This window comes from Nilaparvata lugens, chromosome 8 (assembly GCF_014356525.2).
Source record: "Nilaparvata lugens isolate BPH chromosome 8, ASM1435652v1, whole genome shotgun sequence".
NCBI classification, from domain to species: domain Eukaryota; kingdom Metazoa; phylum Arthropoda; class Insecta; order Hemiptera; family Delphacidae; genus Nilaparvata; species Nilaparvata lugens.
The window spans coordinates 19,649,398-19,665,970 of record NC_052511.1 but is presented as its reverse complement, the minus strand read 5'-3'; the positions used below and the strand labels follow the sequence as shown (position 1 = coordinate 19,665,970).

The 16,573-nt window shown below is 33.5% G+C and overlaps 1 protein-coding gene across 1 annotated transcript in view; it reads right to left on the bottom strand.

Moving 5' to 3' along the window:
• The window catches only part of LOC111044541 (rhomboid-related protein 2), a 127,756-nt gene that overhangs the window by 95,286 nt on the left and 15,897 nt on the right, over positions 1-16,573 (bottom strand). Inside the window, 2 exon segments of the mRNA XM_039434205.1 lie at positions 4,995-5,018; positions 7,039-7,607. Of these exon segments, the coding sequence (XP_039290139.1) occupies positions 4,995-5,018; positions 7,039-7,224 (210 nt within the window). The 5' untranslated portion in view covers positions 7,225-7,607.

Sequence of the window (16,573 nt, the reverse complement as noted above, 5' to 3'; positions counted from 1 at the left end):
CAGCCATGCCATGAGCAATATGTAGACCTATTAGAATTGAATTAAAATAAAAATTGATAGGATACAGTAAAATTCACCAAAGTGTAAGTACCTAATATTATTTGATAAACAGTCATCAATTTGAATTGAAGCGACCAGAACTTAAAAATAAGAAGGAATGGAGATTGAAAAAATTATGAGGTTGTAAAAGTTTATGTACCGTAATTTATCAATTATTAGGAACAAAATAAATCCATCACGTCATCATAATACATAAAAATATGACAAGTTATAAGACACCTTGATGTGATTGAAATGTAGGCAGAGAGAACTGCAAATCACTTTATCTTGACTATCTGAAAATGAAATATAGGCTATTTAAGAGGATCATGATCCTTACATGGAATAAAACAGAATTGTGCTTAAAAATAAAATGAAAAGTTAAAAAATATCTAGCCTACAGTAAATGGAATAGGCTAACAATATTATTGAAATAGGCTATCCTAAATTCTAGTTATTACTCTTTCCATCTACCACAGTACTACAGTTAATACAACACAAAACATATTTTCATTATTTATATAATTATTAACATCATCAGAACAGTATTATCTATCCAAAATCCACAAAAATTCTATTATCTGAACTAAAAATAAGTAGGTTATAAGGCTAACCTCTTTCAGAGTTTAGAACAATCATTATGGTGTACCTTTTCAAAGTAAAAAATGTTACCTGCATTTGGTACAGTTGATTATTTTACTTGAGGAGTAATAAGTCAGCGAAACAATGTCAACTATTAAAAAGAACTTTGTTTCTTAGATAATATTAATTACTTTGTCTAAAAAGTGTAAATTGAAGTGTAATTAAAGGTAGAACTAGCCGAACATTTGAATCCATTGTTGGAGCTGTAGTGAAACAAACCCAGGATCGAAATTGCCATGCAACTGCGACCTAGCGGCAAAGAAAAGAACTTCGACAAGAATCGGCGCCAGCATTTGAACTTCAACATTGCTCGACTAACATACATTTGAGGATTAATAGTCCAGGCAATGAATCCTCAAAAAAGGGTATAGAGGGAAATGTTTGGAAGACAACCATTTTTGACCCCGCAGTTCTGTTTAGGGTAGTGAGGAGGTAAACATATCAACTGTCCCCAGCCCTACCCAACGTGCTTGAGGGGGTTGGGTTGGTTTAGAGGTACCATTTCTTGGTTTCTCGCATAAAACTCAAAAACTATGTATCCTAAGGACTTAACTATCATATAACAAATTAAAGATCACATAATTTCCTACAATATTCAATTCACAACTTTTTTCATATCTCCTCTACTTTTCGAGATACCCGCTCTTCAATTGAAGCTGCTATAACAATGAAAGGAAAAATTTGGAATAGTGAAATAATACATCATTTCAAAGAGAATTCAATGTTCTACAAACCTACGATAAGCATCAGTTATTATTATGCATTGTTTGAGAGTTATAATCCCTGAAAGAGCAAAACATTGGATAAAAAACTATTATTTTAACAATAATTACACATCTTCAAGAGCGAATATCTCGGGAACTGTTGGGAATATCACAAAATTCCACTGAACAAAAAGTTTAGAAAATTTATCAAGCTTCATTTTTGAATTGATAGTTATGTCGGATGAATGCATTGTTCTCAAGATATGAGCGTCGAAGCAAAACGCTGAAAAATGCAACTTTTAAACCACCCTCATCCCCTTAGCACATGAGTTGGGAATGGGAACTTTTGATATTTTCTCCTCCTAACTAGTCTCTACAAAGCTGCAAAGTCAAAAATTATGTTTAAATCATTCCTCCAAATTCCTTTGTCAATTATTATTGGTCTATTGTTGCAAAAATGGAGATTTCACACTCAACACTAGAGCTGCTGCAAAAGGTGTAGGGAAATTCGTAAATGTATGAAATGATATATAAAATTGAAGAGAATTTAATGTTCCATAAGTTCATAATCAGCATGGATTTTTTCCGTCGATTTTTAAAAAGTTATAAGAGCAAAAATATAAAAAAAATTGTGGCAAACGTGTTTTTTCAAAAATATCACACCTTCAAGAGCGTATCTCAAAAACTATGGGAGATATGAAAAAAGTTGTGGAATGAATATTGTAGGAAATTATGTGAGCTTTAATTTGTTATATGACAGTTAAGTCCTTAGGATACATAGTTCTTGAGTTTATGCGAGAAACCAAAAAATGGTACCCTTAAACCACCCCCACCCACTTAGCACAGGGGGTAGGGGTGGAGACTTTTGATATGTTTACCTCCTTATCACCCTAAACAGAACTGCGGGGTCAAAAATTGTCTACCCAACTTTTCCCTCTATAACCTTTCCTGGACTGGACTCTAACCAGAGTTTTCATCTGAGATTCTCGAAGATATTGATAAAAATCGAATCTAGATCTTTCTGATAATGGAAAAGGAATTGAAATAATATATTATACCATATTGATGATATAAATCATAACAATGATGAACGAGCTATTCATATTGTAAGTATTTTACCACAATTTATTGTTGTAGGTATTGTTTTTAAAATAGTGAGGACTAGTTATTTACGTTATTCTATTTATTGTGGATATTTTCCAACTTTTTATTCAATTTTGGTGCATAAATTTTATTCATATTACTTATTACTTAGGTAATAATAATAGATATATGTAATAATAATAAAATTTAACAAACAAGCAAGTTAGCCTTTTATTATAAGCTTGATATCCTTCTGATAAGAATATTTCATTTCGGAAATAATCAAAATCCAAACCAAAAGGATTGAAATAAGTTATTCAAGTACTCTACATAGCTAAATTAATTTAATTTCCTTTGTGCTCACAGATATTTCGAACTGTAAATCAATGAATGTATTAAAATAATACATTAATAGTTATTACCTTACTATGATTAATTTTAAGCTGATTTTACGACTCACATAGCACGCACTAATCTTTGACGGTGCTTTGCCCCACATTCAGTACTCGTAGCAAAATAATATTCATCATAGACCATTGTTTTACTGTTGATAGGATAATAAATACATCTTTATTATTGGATAATTATTATTGTTTAATTAGATAATTTATTATCTCCAATATTCTTTAGTGTTGGTATCGTTTAAAGCCATAATTTCTCATTAAATAAATGAGCATTTCCTGAATTTTCATGCATGTACTTTAGTCTAGTGCAGTTGCATATCTATTTTCTGTATTATGTTTTTGGCAAATAAATCAATTCATTCATCCATTCAAAATTAACAATATAATTGTTTATAATAGGATAGACCTAGATAGGCTATGGAAAAAAATGAGTATACATTTCAAAATGTCTTGCATCATACAGAATACTTTTCAAATAGGCCTGCAGGACGACTATAATAAAATGTATCTCATAAAGTTATATCATATTCGATTTCACTTAGGACTTAACACTGACTGCAATATTGGAACAGTATATTTAAAATGATTACTAGCCTACACTGTTAATAATATTACAGACAGTTATTATTCATGATATGGAAAGAGGCATCGGCATATTATAAATATCTATCTAAAAAAATAAAATCTCAGTGTATTATTCATTCACCAAAAGGATAATAATAAGAGTACTTGAAACAATAAATTTAGAATATTGAAGTGCAGTATGACTCAGATACTGTGTCATTTTTATGTAAGTAGCGATATGATTGCATAAATTATTATACATCATGGAAAACAATGTAAATATTTTTCTTGTGAGGGGATGAATAAGATTCTTCCCTGCTTAAAATTTGGAGCACGTCTCATGTTTTTGGGATGAGTAGTGCTTCCTGCTCCTCATCAAAAGTTTCCCTTCTCATTAGAATAAGAGTGTCTTCCTTGTATTCAATGATGCTTCCGTGGAATATTCCAGTACACTTGCCCAAATTACGTTTTGCTTGGAATGTGACAGTGAAAGTTTTCCTAAATTTGGATATTTCTCTAGGCCTGCAATGATCATTTTCATAATATTGTGTGAAAGTATCTTTATTAATGATTTATATACTTCAAATCTGGCAACAAATACTTCAAATTCATTCTTTAATAAACAATGCATAATAATCATGTTAACAAAATAACAAATAGGCTACTCCATAATATTAGCCTATAGGCCTAATTATTTTTGTGAGATCTAAAACATGGGAACTTTGTAGAAAAAAAGAGAAATTTTAGAGCTATAAATTCAGTAACTTACACGAGCTACTAATATTTCTCACCTCTGAAACAAAATATTGCAATATTATTGGAGAAAAATAATCTAGATAATTTTATAACTTAGTGACTGTATAACTTATAGCTCAACGATGAAAATGTATATTGAAAAAAGTTGTAATGCAATAATAAACTTCAATCTTCAATGGCTTCTTGACTCAAAACATCTTGAAGTGCATATATTATCTTGCACCTGATATAGAATTTCAGTATAGGGTTACAATACACCTGCACTGTGCACCCTTCACAAGCATCATGAAGGCTTCTTACACAATGCACATGTTTCAATGATATTCAACACTCAACATCAAACATGTTGGCCCACTCTCACAAACTTAGAGGAATCAAGATATAAGAATATTGACTGTGCAAGGAACCCACACGTTTGGATTGTAAATTCCCTAAAATTTCCAAATTGCTATATTGTAGTAGAAATGTTATATACAACTTTCGCTTATTCATTGTGAAAATTTCATATTCATATATAATATGAAATTTTCATGAATCCATGAACTTGAAATATTTTTACGGGTCTACACACCTAGACACCGAGGTGTCTTAATTATCGAAATTATTTTTAATATCAGCAAGCAATTTTGTCTTAAACTTTTCGAAACAGATCAACACATATTGAGAGGAAATAATACTCTGTTATAATATATAGGTTCGTTTTCTATCAAATACTAACCTTGAATCTTGAATCAATACACCACACCTAATTTTCTATACCTTGAATCAAATTTGTGATAGATGATTGAATTATTGTTCTCACCTTGTCAAATAGTTGACGCCATTTCTGAAAAAAAAGAATTACACAAATCATTATTTGGGTTGATGGTTTTTTGATTTTGGTGAGTACCATAATAATTTTTTTGTTTAGGGAATTCATAATAATTATATGAACAAATAAATCTATAGCCTATAATAAACTCATTGTCAAAAGTCACAAAGTATTCAAAAATGAAAAATTTCTCAGAAAAGTCGAAGAATTAGAAAAACTTGAAAATAAATAAGTAGTATGACTTTTTCCCGTCATGATCTATTGTATGATTATATTATTGTTAAACATGTCTGTGAGGTGAATAAATTTCAATTTCAAAAAAGTAGCATTATTCAAGTTAATATCATACAAATCTGAACATTCTAATCATCTGACATCATTCCATCTCCAGTTCATTCAAGGGACTCAATTTTCAAATTTTAATTCAACTTGAGGAGATTCATATTTTCCAGTGTTTTAGGTCTATTGATGTTCAGTTTTGAAAAATTGAAATGGAGACATATCTATTGAATATTTTCTATTTTTTCATTGTACCTCTTAAACTACTAGTACTGTACTTACGGTACATTATAAAGATGTTTTAAATTGGTCACAATCAATTCATAGACCTTATTAATACCACATAGAGTATTGAATTTCATTGGATGTTCTTCATTGCCATATCGACTAATAGCATCAAAATAGGGACTACAATGGAATTCAATTGGCCTACTATTAAGCTGATCAGAAGTATTAATCTCTAATAATATTCCAATCAAACTAGTGACATCAATTCATATTTGCTTTTAAAACCTTTGCTCTTATCTCAATATTCAATCAAATTCAATCAATATTCAATCAATATTCATAGCATGAGAGTTTGGCCTCATGTATAGGCCTACCGGCAGGTACATGAAATGAAATGGGGAATTCTTTATTTGGTGGAGTTATTGAGACTTTTATATAATCCTATTTACCACTCCACCTCGAATACTTGTTATCATTATCAATAAGAGACTATTCTTATAATTTCTAAAAATTTAAAACTTAGATACTTAATTGTTAGAACTTTCAAAGCCTATTTACCACTTGACCTTGAATACTTGTAGGCTATTCTTATCATTTTTAATAATTTCAAACTTAGATCCTTCATTGTTAGGACTTTAAAATCCTCTCTACCACTCAACCTTCAATACCTGTAGACTATTCTTATCATTTCTCAATAATTTGTAAATTTAATTGTTGAAATGAAATTAATTGCGCCTATAATTGATCTAACCCGATACTTATTATATAGTAGCTCATTTTCACGAAGTTCTTTCCTTAGGAGCAGTATTTACTATTATCGCTAGATTCATTCACTGATTTAATCCTTGATATCAGCAAAAATCATTGATATTATCATGATATAACTGATACATGTTAGTTTCAGGGAACGTGTTTCGTACATTATTGGAAATATTACTACACTGAGTTCTAAAAGGACCATTCATACTCGTTTTGTCAAATGTTTGAGTGGAAATAGTCCTATTAGAGCTCATGGGATTTATATGCTTACTAGTTTAGGATATGTATACACTGATAAAGATAATTATTATGTAGGAGCCCAGCTTCATCCTGCAATCACACAAGGTATTATTCATATAATTTGATTGTCTGGTATGAGATGTTGTGGTATTTCTCCATAATTGAAAGAATAAGACGTTGATATTGTCAATACCACTTTTATTCATTTATTTTTTGAAACCTGGTTCTATAATATGAATTAATTTTCCAATAAATAAAAGTGGTATTGACAATATCAACGTCTTATTCTTTCAAAGTATTATTCATTCCAAGTATTGAATTCTCTCTAGTTGATGCTATTTATCAGCACATTTGATAAAATATTTGCTACCATTTTCAAGTGTAATAATACACTTTATTCAGTACAGAATGATAATTGATTTATCTATAGAATGCATTCTGTTTACATTCTTTATTGAGTGGTAATACTACACTATGCATCAGAATAATTAAATATTTTCATTCTATTTTATTCATTTTTGTTACTCACATCGTTGAGTAATTGGCGTTTGATCTCAGACTCGTCCAGCTCTGAGACGGTGTCATCATCCTGCGTGAGTGTGTGCGTGAGGGTGGCAGCCGAATTGCACTTGTCACGTGGAGGGACTGGTGGCGGGGTGCCCCCTCCCATCAACAGAGTGGTGGGGCGACGGCATGCTGCAACTGTGGCAGCCATTAGAGGGAGTAGGCGGTCATCAGAGGGAGCAGACAGCCATTGGAGGGATCAGGCAGCCATTGGTGGGAATCAGGCGGCCATTGGAGGGAATCAGGCGGCCATTAGAGGGAATCGGGTGGCCATTAGAGGTAGTAGGCGGTCATTGGAGAGAGCAGGCGGCCAATAGAGGGATCATGCAGCCCTTTGGGGAGTCAGGCAGCCATTAGAGGGACCAGACAGCCGCCATTAGAGGGTAAGGAGGAGGATTGGGGAATCGGTAACCACCGACCCCACCACAATCTCATTTGAGGGTCACCAGTGACCCCACCTGACCCCAGGCATTTCTCCGGGCATCATGTGCTGTTTTCAAACACTGTGTTCTGGAGTGGGTGCATGCTGTACACCTGAAAATAATGAAGAATAATATTATAATAATTAGAAATAATTGCTCAGGCAAACGTTCTTGGAATACAATGAAATACATAAAATAAGATGAGTTGAACGAATATGTAAAATTAAAATACATTTAGAAACATTTTAAAAGTAAGTGTTAGCCTACTCAAATTGACTGTAAAACACAAAACTAGCAAAATACTAGTCAAGATGTATTAATGAAATAATTCACATTCATTTTATGAGTTGAATGTTTTCATCTCCTCAATATTATCACATTTATTGAATGAAATCACTATTTTGAATTTCAAAAATTTAAGAACTTGTGTTATCAATAATACAGGGGAGAATTGGATTATACACATACAGGATAGGAAATACATAACATCTGAAAACTTGGAATTCTGAATGATCATTCTGTGAAATTTGTGAAAATGATAGCTGTTTCTGCTGACAACTGCGAATAATACAAATTCAGATTAACCATTCACAAATGTTTTCTCTTAACAGAATAAAAGTTCAATCCTATCACTACTGGAAAGACTGCAATCCGGATGTAGAGTGAATGAGAAACATCAAATCCCCCTCAATAAGTACAAAGTCTTGGCCATCAGGCTGAATCTAAACGGACGTATTTCTCAGTAATGAATGTGCGAGGGTGCAAGGCAGTGGCAATGCTGCAGAGGGGACTAACAGATGGCTCGTTGACGTTTCAACCATTAACGAAACGTAACTGATTTAAAAAACTAGTAGATTAACCAGTTGATATGGTGGGTTGCTTATTCAGAAAAAGATTTTACTTTTCAAATTGGATGCTGAATCAAAAAGTCTTCAATCCAACTCAATGAATCACATACTTCTCCCACAACTTGTGATATAATATTCTTGATTAAATAGCTAATATAATCCTCCATTAATGAATCTCAGAAAATGATATATATTTTTCATCATCAACCTTACCTCTTAAAAATAGTATGCTTTTTGCATTATCGCCTTATTTCAGAAATTTTGTCTTTTTGCATTATTGCCGGAATATTTGCCTACCGTATCATATTGTTTGATGAATTGATTTCCATCTGTGGAAGCCATTAGAATAGTAGTTGAAGTTCTACTATATTACAGGAATACTGTATTCATATTTTTAAGCTATATAAATGATATCCCTCAATTTTTCGTGTCAAATTATGTATCACACTGATTTATTTTTAACGCTAAAATCACATCATAGATTGAAGAGACGACTTGATAGACAATGCACAATATGGGTAATTTAGTTCATGAAATCTTAAAACAATTAAATTCCAGTTTAAAACCAGTTTATTCAACTAGCTGACTAGTTTTCTTGATCAACTACTTTGTTGAATAAACGCCAGATCAAAGTCTCAGGTCCCCTCAGGGCGATTCTCATTTCCAGCTATAAAATATCTGAATGATGTTCACAGCCTGTGAGAGGAGTCTTCCCTAGTAGCACTCAGAATAACCCTTACCTAAGCTCATCTTTCTGTTTGCCCTTTTCTCCATTATTTGCGGTACACAAGTAGATTAGATTCTGTTGGGTTTATCTCGAAATTACAACACTTCTAGACTTCTACACTCTCACATCACTTGAAACGCCTACTGATGATATTTTATTTGGATTCTCATCTTCATTAATCCATGAGATTGTATTTTCTTTAAAGCTTACACACATTGAAACAATTATGACTAAGTTACTCAAACAATTCCACTTGATAGCTCGAATTTCACAAATATTTTTTTATTCTCCAAAAGAGTTAAACAACTATAATGAACATGATAATCGCTATTATGTTTCCATGCGACAGACATTCAGACATATTACAGTTTTGAATTATTCCTCGAATAGAGATGGATAGTTTCTAATGACCGATCAATCATAATGTGAAATATCGGGGCACCGAGCTTCGCTCGTTATTTTTATTTATTGATAAACAGAACACAATTCTCTAAAATGATCATGTTAATATTTTACAGCTGGCTATACGTCATCTTATGAATTTCGGTGATGCGATATTTTGATTTTTCACATACTCACTCGCTCACTCACTTTTTTACTATCCACAGACGACGAAAGTCTCAGCTGTTTCAGCCAAGGATGAATTATCCTTTTAATGTCGTTCAGCGAGTTTTCCCAAGGATGAGACCTAGTGCAATCGAATTTTTATATCATAAACCTACTAGTAGTTCTGTGAACAGTAGACCTCGCGCTCAGTAAGTTACATTGACCTGTTGTGGTTTTCTCAAAAATTAATGAATAATTTATCAATTTAAAATCTCTAGAAAAAATCCTAAATAAACATAGAGGTTTCTGTCCTATCGTACCGTGACGTGTCGTCTCGGAATGTGAGTGTGAGCTCGTTACAACGTTTCAACGTTGATGAAAAGATACATTTTCAAGATGTTTGATGTTTTTGAACGGTTAGTATTATTATAGTCAACTGTCTACTAACGTTGATGGAGAGATACATTTTCAAGATGTTCGATGTTTTTGAAAGGGTAGTATTATAGTCCACTAAACAGCTAATTTATGATGAATAATTCTATATTTTTACTCCAATTTTGGCGTATGAAGGGGGCTCCTTTTTCCTTTTATATTATCCTTGAAATGCAAAATTTCCTAAAACATTGCATATACGTCGACGTGCAATTTAAAAAGGAACATACCTGTCAAATTTCATGAAAATATATTACCTCGTTTCGCCTTAAATGCGCAACAAATGAACATATAAACATTAAAAAAATTAAATAAGAGAAATGTCAAACCGTCGACTTGAATCTTAGACCTCACTTCGCTCGGTCAACTATGTTCCAAATTTCGTGAAAATCGTTAGAGCCGTTTTCGAGATCCGTTGAACATAAATCAAATATAAATATGAATAGCCAGACATAAAAATACAGAAATTTCTTGCAGAAATACAGAAATTCCTATAATAGGAATATCGGGGCACCGAGCTTCGCTCGTTACCTATTTATTTATTGATAAACAGAACACAATTCTTCAAAATGATTGGGGAAGGACAAACAGGCACAGCCCAAAACTGTTTCTTCCCCGAATTTTGATTTATACACTATAATGGTCCAAAAAGTAGGTTATTTTTCATACGCTTGAATTCAGGTCCAATTTTGAGTCAAAATATTTAAAAACAGAATAGTTATAATTAAGATTGTTTATACAAACCAAATTGAATAACAAAATAACACTCTTTAATCACTCAAAACTGTAAAATAATGATTAACTTTGAATATCATGATATACTCTAATTTAGAGTGATAAACCATGTCATGTCAACAAATTGATTATTTTGATAAAATCTCTAGGTAATATTTCTCGCGAGATACGGTAAGCTGATTGAATGATTACACAGCTGATCTCCCACACAGGCACACGCATCTTCTGTTATCGACAGACGACGAGATTATTATACAGACATTGTGTTCTTCCAAGGATGAATTATCCTTTTAATGTCCTTCAGCAAGTTTTCCCAGGGATGACACATAGTGCAATCGAATTTTTATATCATAAACCTACTATGTTCCAAATTTCGTGAAATTGTTAGAGCCGTTTTCGAGATCCGTTGAACATAAATAACCAGATATGAATATAACCAGATATAAAAATACAGAAATTGCTCGCTTAGGATAGTCTAGGATAGTTCATCTGATAAATAAATAGAAATATCAATTAACAAATAATTATATAACATCGTTGAAAATCATGTTAATCTACTTCATTGTCACTCTACTCCCACTTATTCTTGGAGACCACTTATCATAGCATGCTAACAGTAATCTTAGTATCTATTTCGAGTAATGAGTTAGATTGATATCCAATGAATTAATCATCATAGTTGAATTACCTGTAGTCCCTGATTTCATTTATATTCAGACACTTATAAGGATATTTCATTTTCTGACATAACATAAGCCAAATAATTAATATCTACAAACAAATAATAGAATGTGAAATTACAATATTCGTTTCTGTTAAATTTTGTTCTTTTTTATTTCGCTATTTTTCTACGGTATCCATTTCTATTATATTTTTCCAACTTATTAGAAAGATATAGTGTGTTGTTAGTTTTATCACTTCCACTCTTTATTCATCATTCCATCTTTTTTACTATCAATCCATTATTCAATATTAGTTTTTGCTTTTCAGGAAGAAGCGGCGTGTTTGAGTTTTATCACCTCATAAAGTCTAATTTTCTATTTTGTCGACGTTTGCCAGCAAGGGCGCAATAATGCGATGAATCAGGGACAACTTGGAGGGGAACACCATCTTTGAATTGGATCTGAATTCGAAATCGGAATCGAGGGAGGAAACATAAGACTACAATAAGATGCGGCATGCGGTACTCAGATTAGGCATGACGAGAGGACTATGAAGACCCAGTTGGAGGAGGAAAAGGTAGTACAAGAGGAAGAGGGGAGAGGAGGAGAAGCAGATAAAGGAGCAGGAAAAGGAGGAGTGAAAGGAGTAGTAGAAGGAGGAGAAGGAACTGGAGAAGAAAGGAAGGTGATGATTTGGGGTGAGAATTAGGAGAAGAAGAAAGTGAAGAAGAAATAGATGGTGGTTGAAGAGTATGAGAAGATGTAGAAGGATGTGGATATGGTGATAGAGTTGGAGTTTATATGTGAAGCAGGGGTGAGAGAAGATGAAAAAGAAAAACTAGGAGGAGGTGAGAAAGAAAAAGAATAAGGTGGACGATAAAGTGTGGAAGAAAATGTGGGAGGAGAAGGAGTTGAAGAAGCCAAGATCAAAAAGGAGGGCTAAGAAATGGTCGAGAAGAAGATAAAGGGAAATGGTAATGCAGAAGACAGAAGAAAAGTAGGAATAATTGAGGTAGTAGAAAGGGAATGGAAGAAAAGAAGAAATTATGTATGAGCATGAAGATGAAGTAGGAAAGTATAAGACAGCTGGAGAGAGGGATAACATAGAAAAGTGACGAGAAGAAAAGAGAAGGAAACGGAAGAGAGGGGAGCAAATACAAGAGAAATGAGAATTGAAAAATAAAGTAAATGAGTGTTAAAAAATATGAGAGTGAACGTAGATTGGTAATGTAAGCAGAAGAATGAGGAGTAAGTTTAAGAAAAGTGGAAAGATGTCAAAAAATGATTAGTGCAGAGGAAACTGATGGAAAAGGAGAAGAAGGATAATGTATGGAAAGGGAGAGAGGAAGATGACAATAATGGAAAGAAGAGGGTAGGGCAAGAGAGAAAGAATGTACTGCAGTGAGAACAATAATTGGCAATGGTTTGTCCTTGGAGTTCTACCCCATCAAGTCCGGGGTTTAAGATTAGGGGTTGAATATTGAGTAAGATGGCCTCAGGGTAGCAGTCAACCAGCTTGAGACTCACTGAAGAGATGCTTGAATCTATTCATGTGAATAATGCCTCACGCCTGACGTCATTCTCAGCTTCACAAGTACTTGGATATTTAAGAAGTATCGATAATCTCTAAATGGTCATTTGGAAGAAAAGAATTCCCCCTTAAATACTGGATGAATACAGCATTATTAAAATTGAATGATTTTCCTGATTTGTGGTTCATCGAATGAATGACATGTCTGATTGAATTATAAAATTTCACAATGAATAAAGAACTTTGCTATATGGCATTTTACGATTTTCGTAAAGTAGAATCATAGGGTATCCAGTTTTCGATTATTTATTTCATCGAATCGCCTCTGTACTTTCAATAATACGATAGTAATTCATTCTACAATTCAGGAGAAATAAGGAAGAACGGATTTGATTTTCTTATCTGCAAGTGATTTTTTCATTGACTCAGTGGTTAACGAGATGTCGTGTTGCTTAGATAAGATAACTATTTTTTATAGCCATATAGAAAAGATAGAGATAAGATGTGCTCTATTTTCTCTATGCTATAACGTACTCTCAGTACTTCTGTTGGAATGGTGTCTTCTTGAAAGTAGCTCCACTGAGTCAATAATTAGCTCTCAAACCCTCTCCTGGTGGTTTGGAAAATACTGTACATTTATATAGTTTTTTGTAGTTATACAAGCAATATTGAGACAGATTATCTATTTATATAAAAGCAAAATGGCACTCACTCACTGACTGACTGACTGACTGACTCACTCACTCACTCGCAGAACTAAAATTCTACCGGACCAAAAACGTTCAAATTTGGTAGGTATGTTCAGTTGGCCCTTTAGAGGCGCACTAAGAAATCTTTTGGCAATATTTTAACTCTAAGGGTGGTTTTTAAGGGTTTAAAGTTCGTCTTTTAGCATGTATATTCTTCTTATTCTCTTAATTATAAATTGAAAAATGTCCATACCATATGTTAATATAGAACTATAATCTAGAAAGAGAGAGTACCTCTTCGAAACAGTTGTTAACTGGTAACAAAATTAATAATTTTGTCAGGTTGGCATTAAGTTCAGTTGACTTTGTTAGGTTGGCACCAAGTTGAAGATTGAAATGCATTTTTCGCCACACTGCACAGAAAGCAGCTGTTTTCCAGTCCCTATAGATATGAAATACCTTGTTTGCAGACGACTCTCGTCTGACATCAGAAAAAGGGGTTCTTTCCGTCCTAGACCGTAAAACGTACTCTTTCTAGCCGCTAACATGAAAGTCTGTAGCTAATAAGTCATCCGCTAGATCGGACGAGTGTCCACTTTCTTCAACAAAGTCGCCATGATTTCAGTTCGAGTCTCGAATCAAACTAATTCAGCATTCGCTTCACAACCTTTTTTATTCAATTATTTATTGTTGATTAGCACATTCCAAATTTTCAAAAATGCTTGAAGATGATGACGCCCGTGACTTTCCAAGTGAAATTTTAAAAGAATCTGAAATCCTGACTGCAAATCTTCTACCACTAAAATCAAGAGATAGGTATGATAACAAGTTTTTTTTATTTTGTATTCTTTATTTATTTTGTCAGCAATACCTGTAGTGTGGCGAAAAAATATCGTTTGCACCATGGGCAAAAATGTTTTTCCGGGTCTCAATCTTTTCTAGTCCTCGGCCTATGGCCTCGGACTTGAAAACCGATTTCGAGCCGGAAAAATCTCAGTTTCTGCTCTAGGTGCGAAATATACTATATCGCGGAAAAATTGATTGGGCACTGCTACTTCAATCAGAGAATATTCTTATAATCCTGGGAATATTATATTACTAGCTGTCAGGCTCGCTTCGCTCGCCATATCCGTTTAGCCAGACGTTTAGTCTGGACCCCCGACTGGATCGTCCTAACATATGATAAAAATGCTCGAATGAAAAATGCAGGCGAGCGAAGCGAGCCTGCTGATCTTATTCTTGGACGATCCAGTCGAGGGTCCAGGGTCGGAGCCCCCTGGCTAGACGGATATGGCGAGCGAAGCGAGCCTGACGGCTAGTCCATTATGAATAAACCCTTGATATTGTACCAAAGACTCATCAATTGAGAAGATTAGAAAATAATTTTAGTTTTTGGACCATCATTAGCCGATCAATTATTTCTAGTGATTTTCAATCTTGAACATGTAGAAGCAGAATATGAACAGTAAATGCTTGTTACGGTATGACTGATATATGGCTGATCTGTCATGCTGAAATGTTGTCATTGGCCGATACAAGACACGCCCATCTTGAGGAAACACTCACTCATACTACAACCGGATTTGTCTGCCAATGACAGCCTTCCACCAGGAAAGATTAGTCAACTACCAATCATTTGCCTCATTCTCCTGTTCCATATTATTGAGATTGGCTCATTTGAGATTAAAATTCATAATAGTGAAACAACCCAAAATTGATTTTATATTTCCTATTTAGTTCCTTATTATTAAGCTAATATCGATTGATAATTTGACATCTAGTGAGATCGGACTCCCCAAATTAATAAGTAGTTGTGATAACTCCAAGTTGTTTTATTCCATGATTCATTTCTAAAAATAATCCATTCCAACCATAATAAATGTTTTGACCTGAAGCTGTAAATGTTTTAGAAAGCCTCTAAATGTTTTAATTTTTAATACTGATTCAAATAATAGTACCACCATAATGCTTCTCGTTACGACACATACAAGCCTTAGCTCACGTGAGTGGTAAAAAAATGTGGAAATTGTATTGCGAAATAACTAATTGAAAAACTGTCCCAAAAACAAATTGCTAACTTGTCTGTTTTTTAGGAGTGACCCCTTCCAGGAGACCACAGTCCAACCACTGAATAATTGACAACATTGTCAGTGGCAGTCACGTGAATATTGAATAAGGAGATTAATTGATTCAGCACCGAAATAAGTTTTGAATTCAACAGTGACACGTGACCCTACTAAACACGAGACCCTTCCAATTCGTTACTGTCAAACAAGAGTTTCTCCTTCTCTCTCTTTCACCTTTTTTCGTAGTTCATTCCTCCTCACAAGTTTTTCCCTATTTTCTCTCTCTTACAATCTATCATTCCCTTTCTTCATCGCGGGTCACACTTTCTATCTCATGCAAATTTTTCTCCCTGCAGAAAATGAACAAAGACACTACACAATAGGAAATATTTTTTCTTCTTTAGCCTTCCACAACCACCCTTCCTATATTTCTCTCTCTCTCTCTCTCTCTCTCTCTCTCTCTTGTTTCCACATTCCTTAACTCTCGTTCACAATCTCATTGATTCTATCCATCTCTCTCACTCATAAGTCTAATTCAAATTCAACTATTCACTCATACAAATTTTCATCTCTGAGAAATCATTAACAAAGGATATTTCACAATGAAAAATAGTAATTTATATTAATAATTTATCTTATTTATATCATTCATCTCATTTATCTTTCAATCCTTTCAGTTTTCTTCCACTCTTTCTCTTATAACAACAATTTTCAGTATTCTCCTTCCACATCAAATCTCTCTTTTTATTCTTATACAACATACAAAAACATGAACGGAAGACCATGCTTCTTCCATGTCCCACGTTTCAATGTTTTATGAAAATTGTCGCATCACTAGCGGT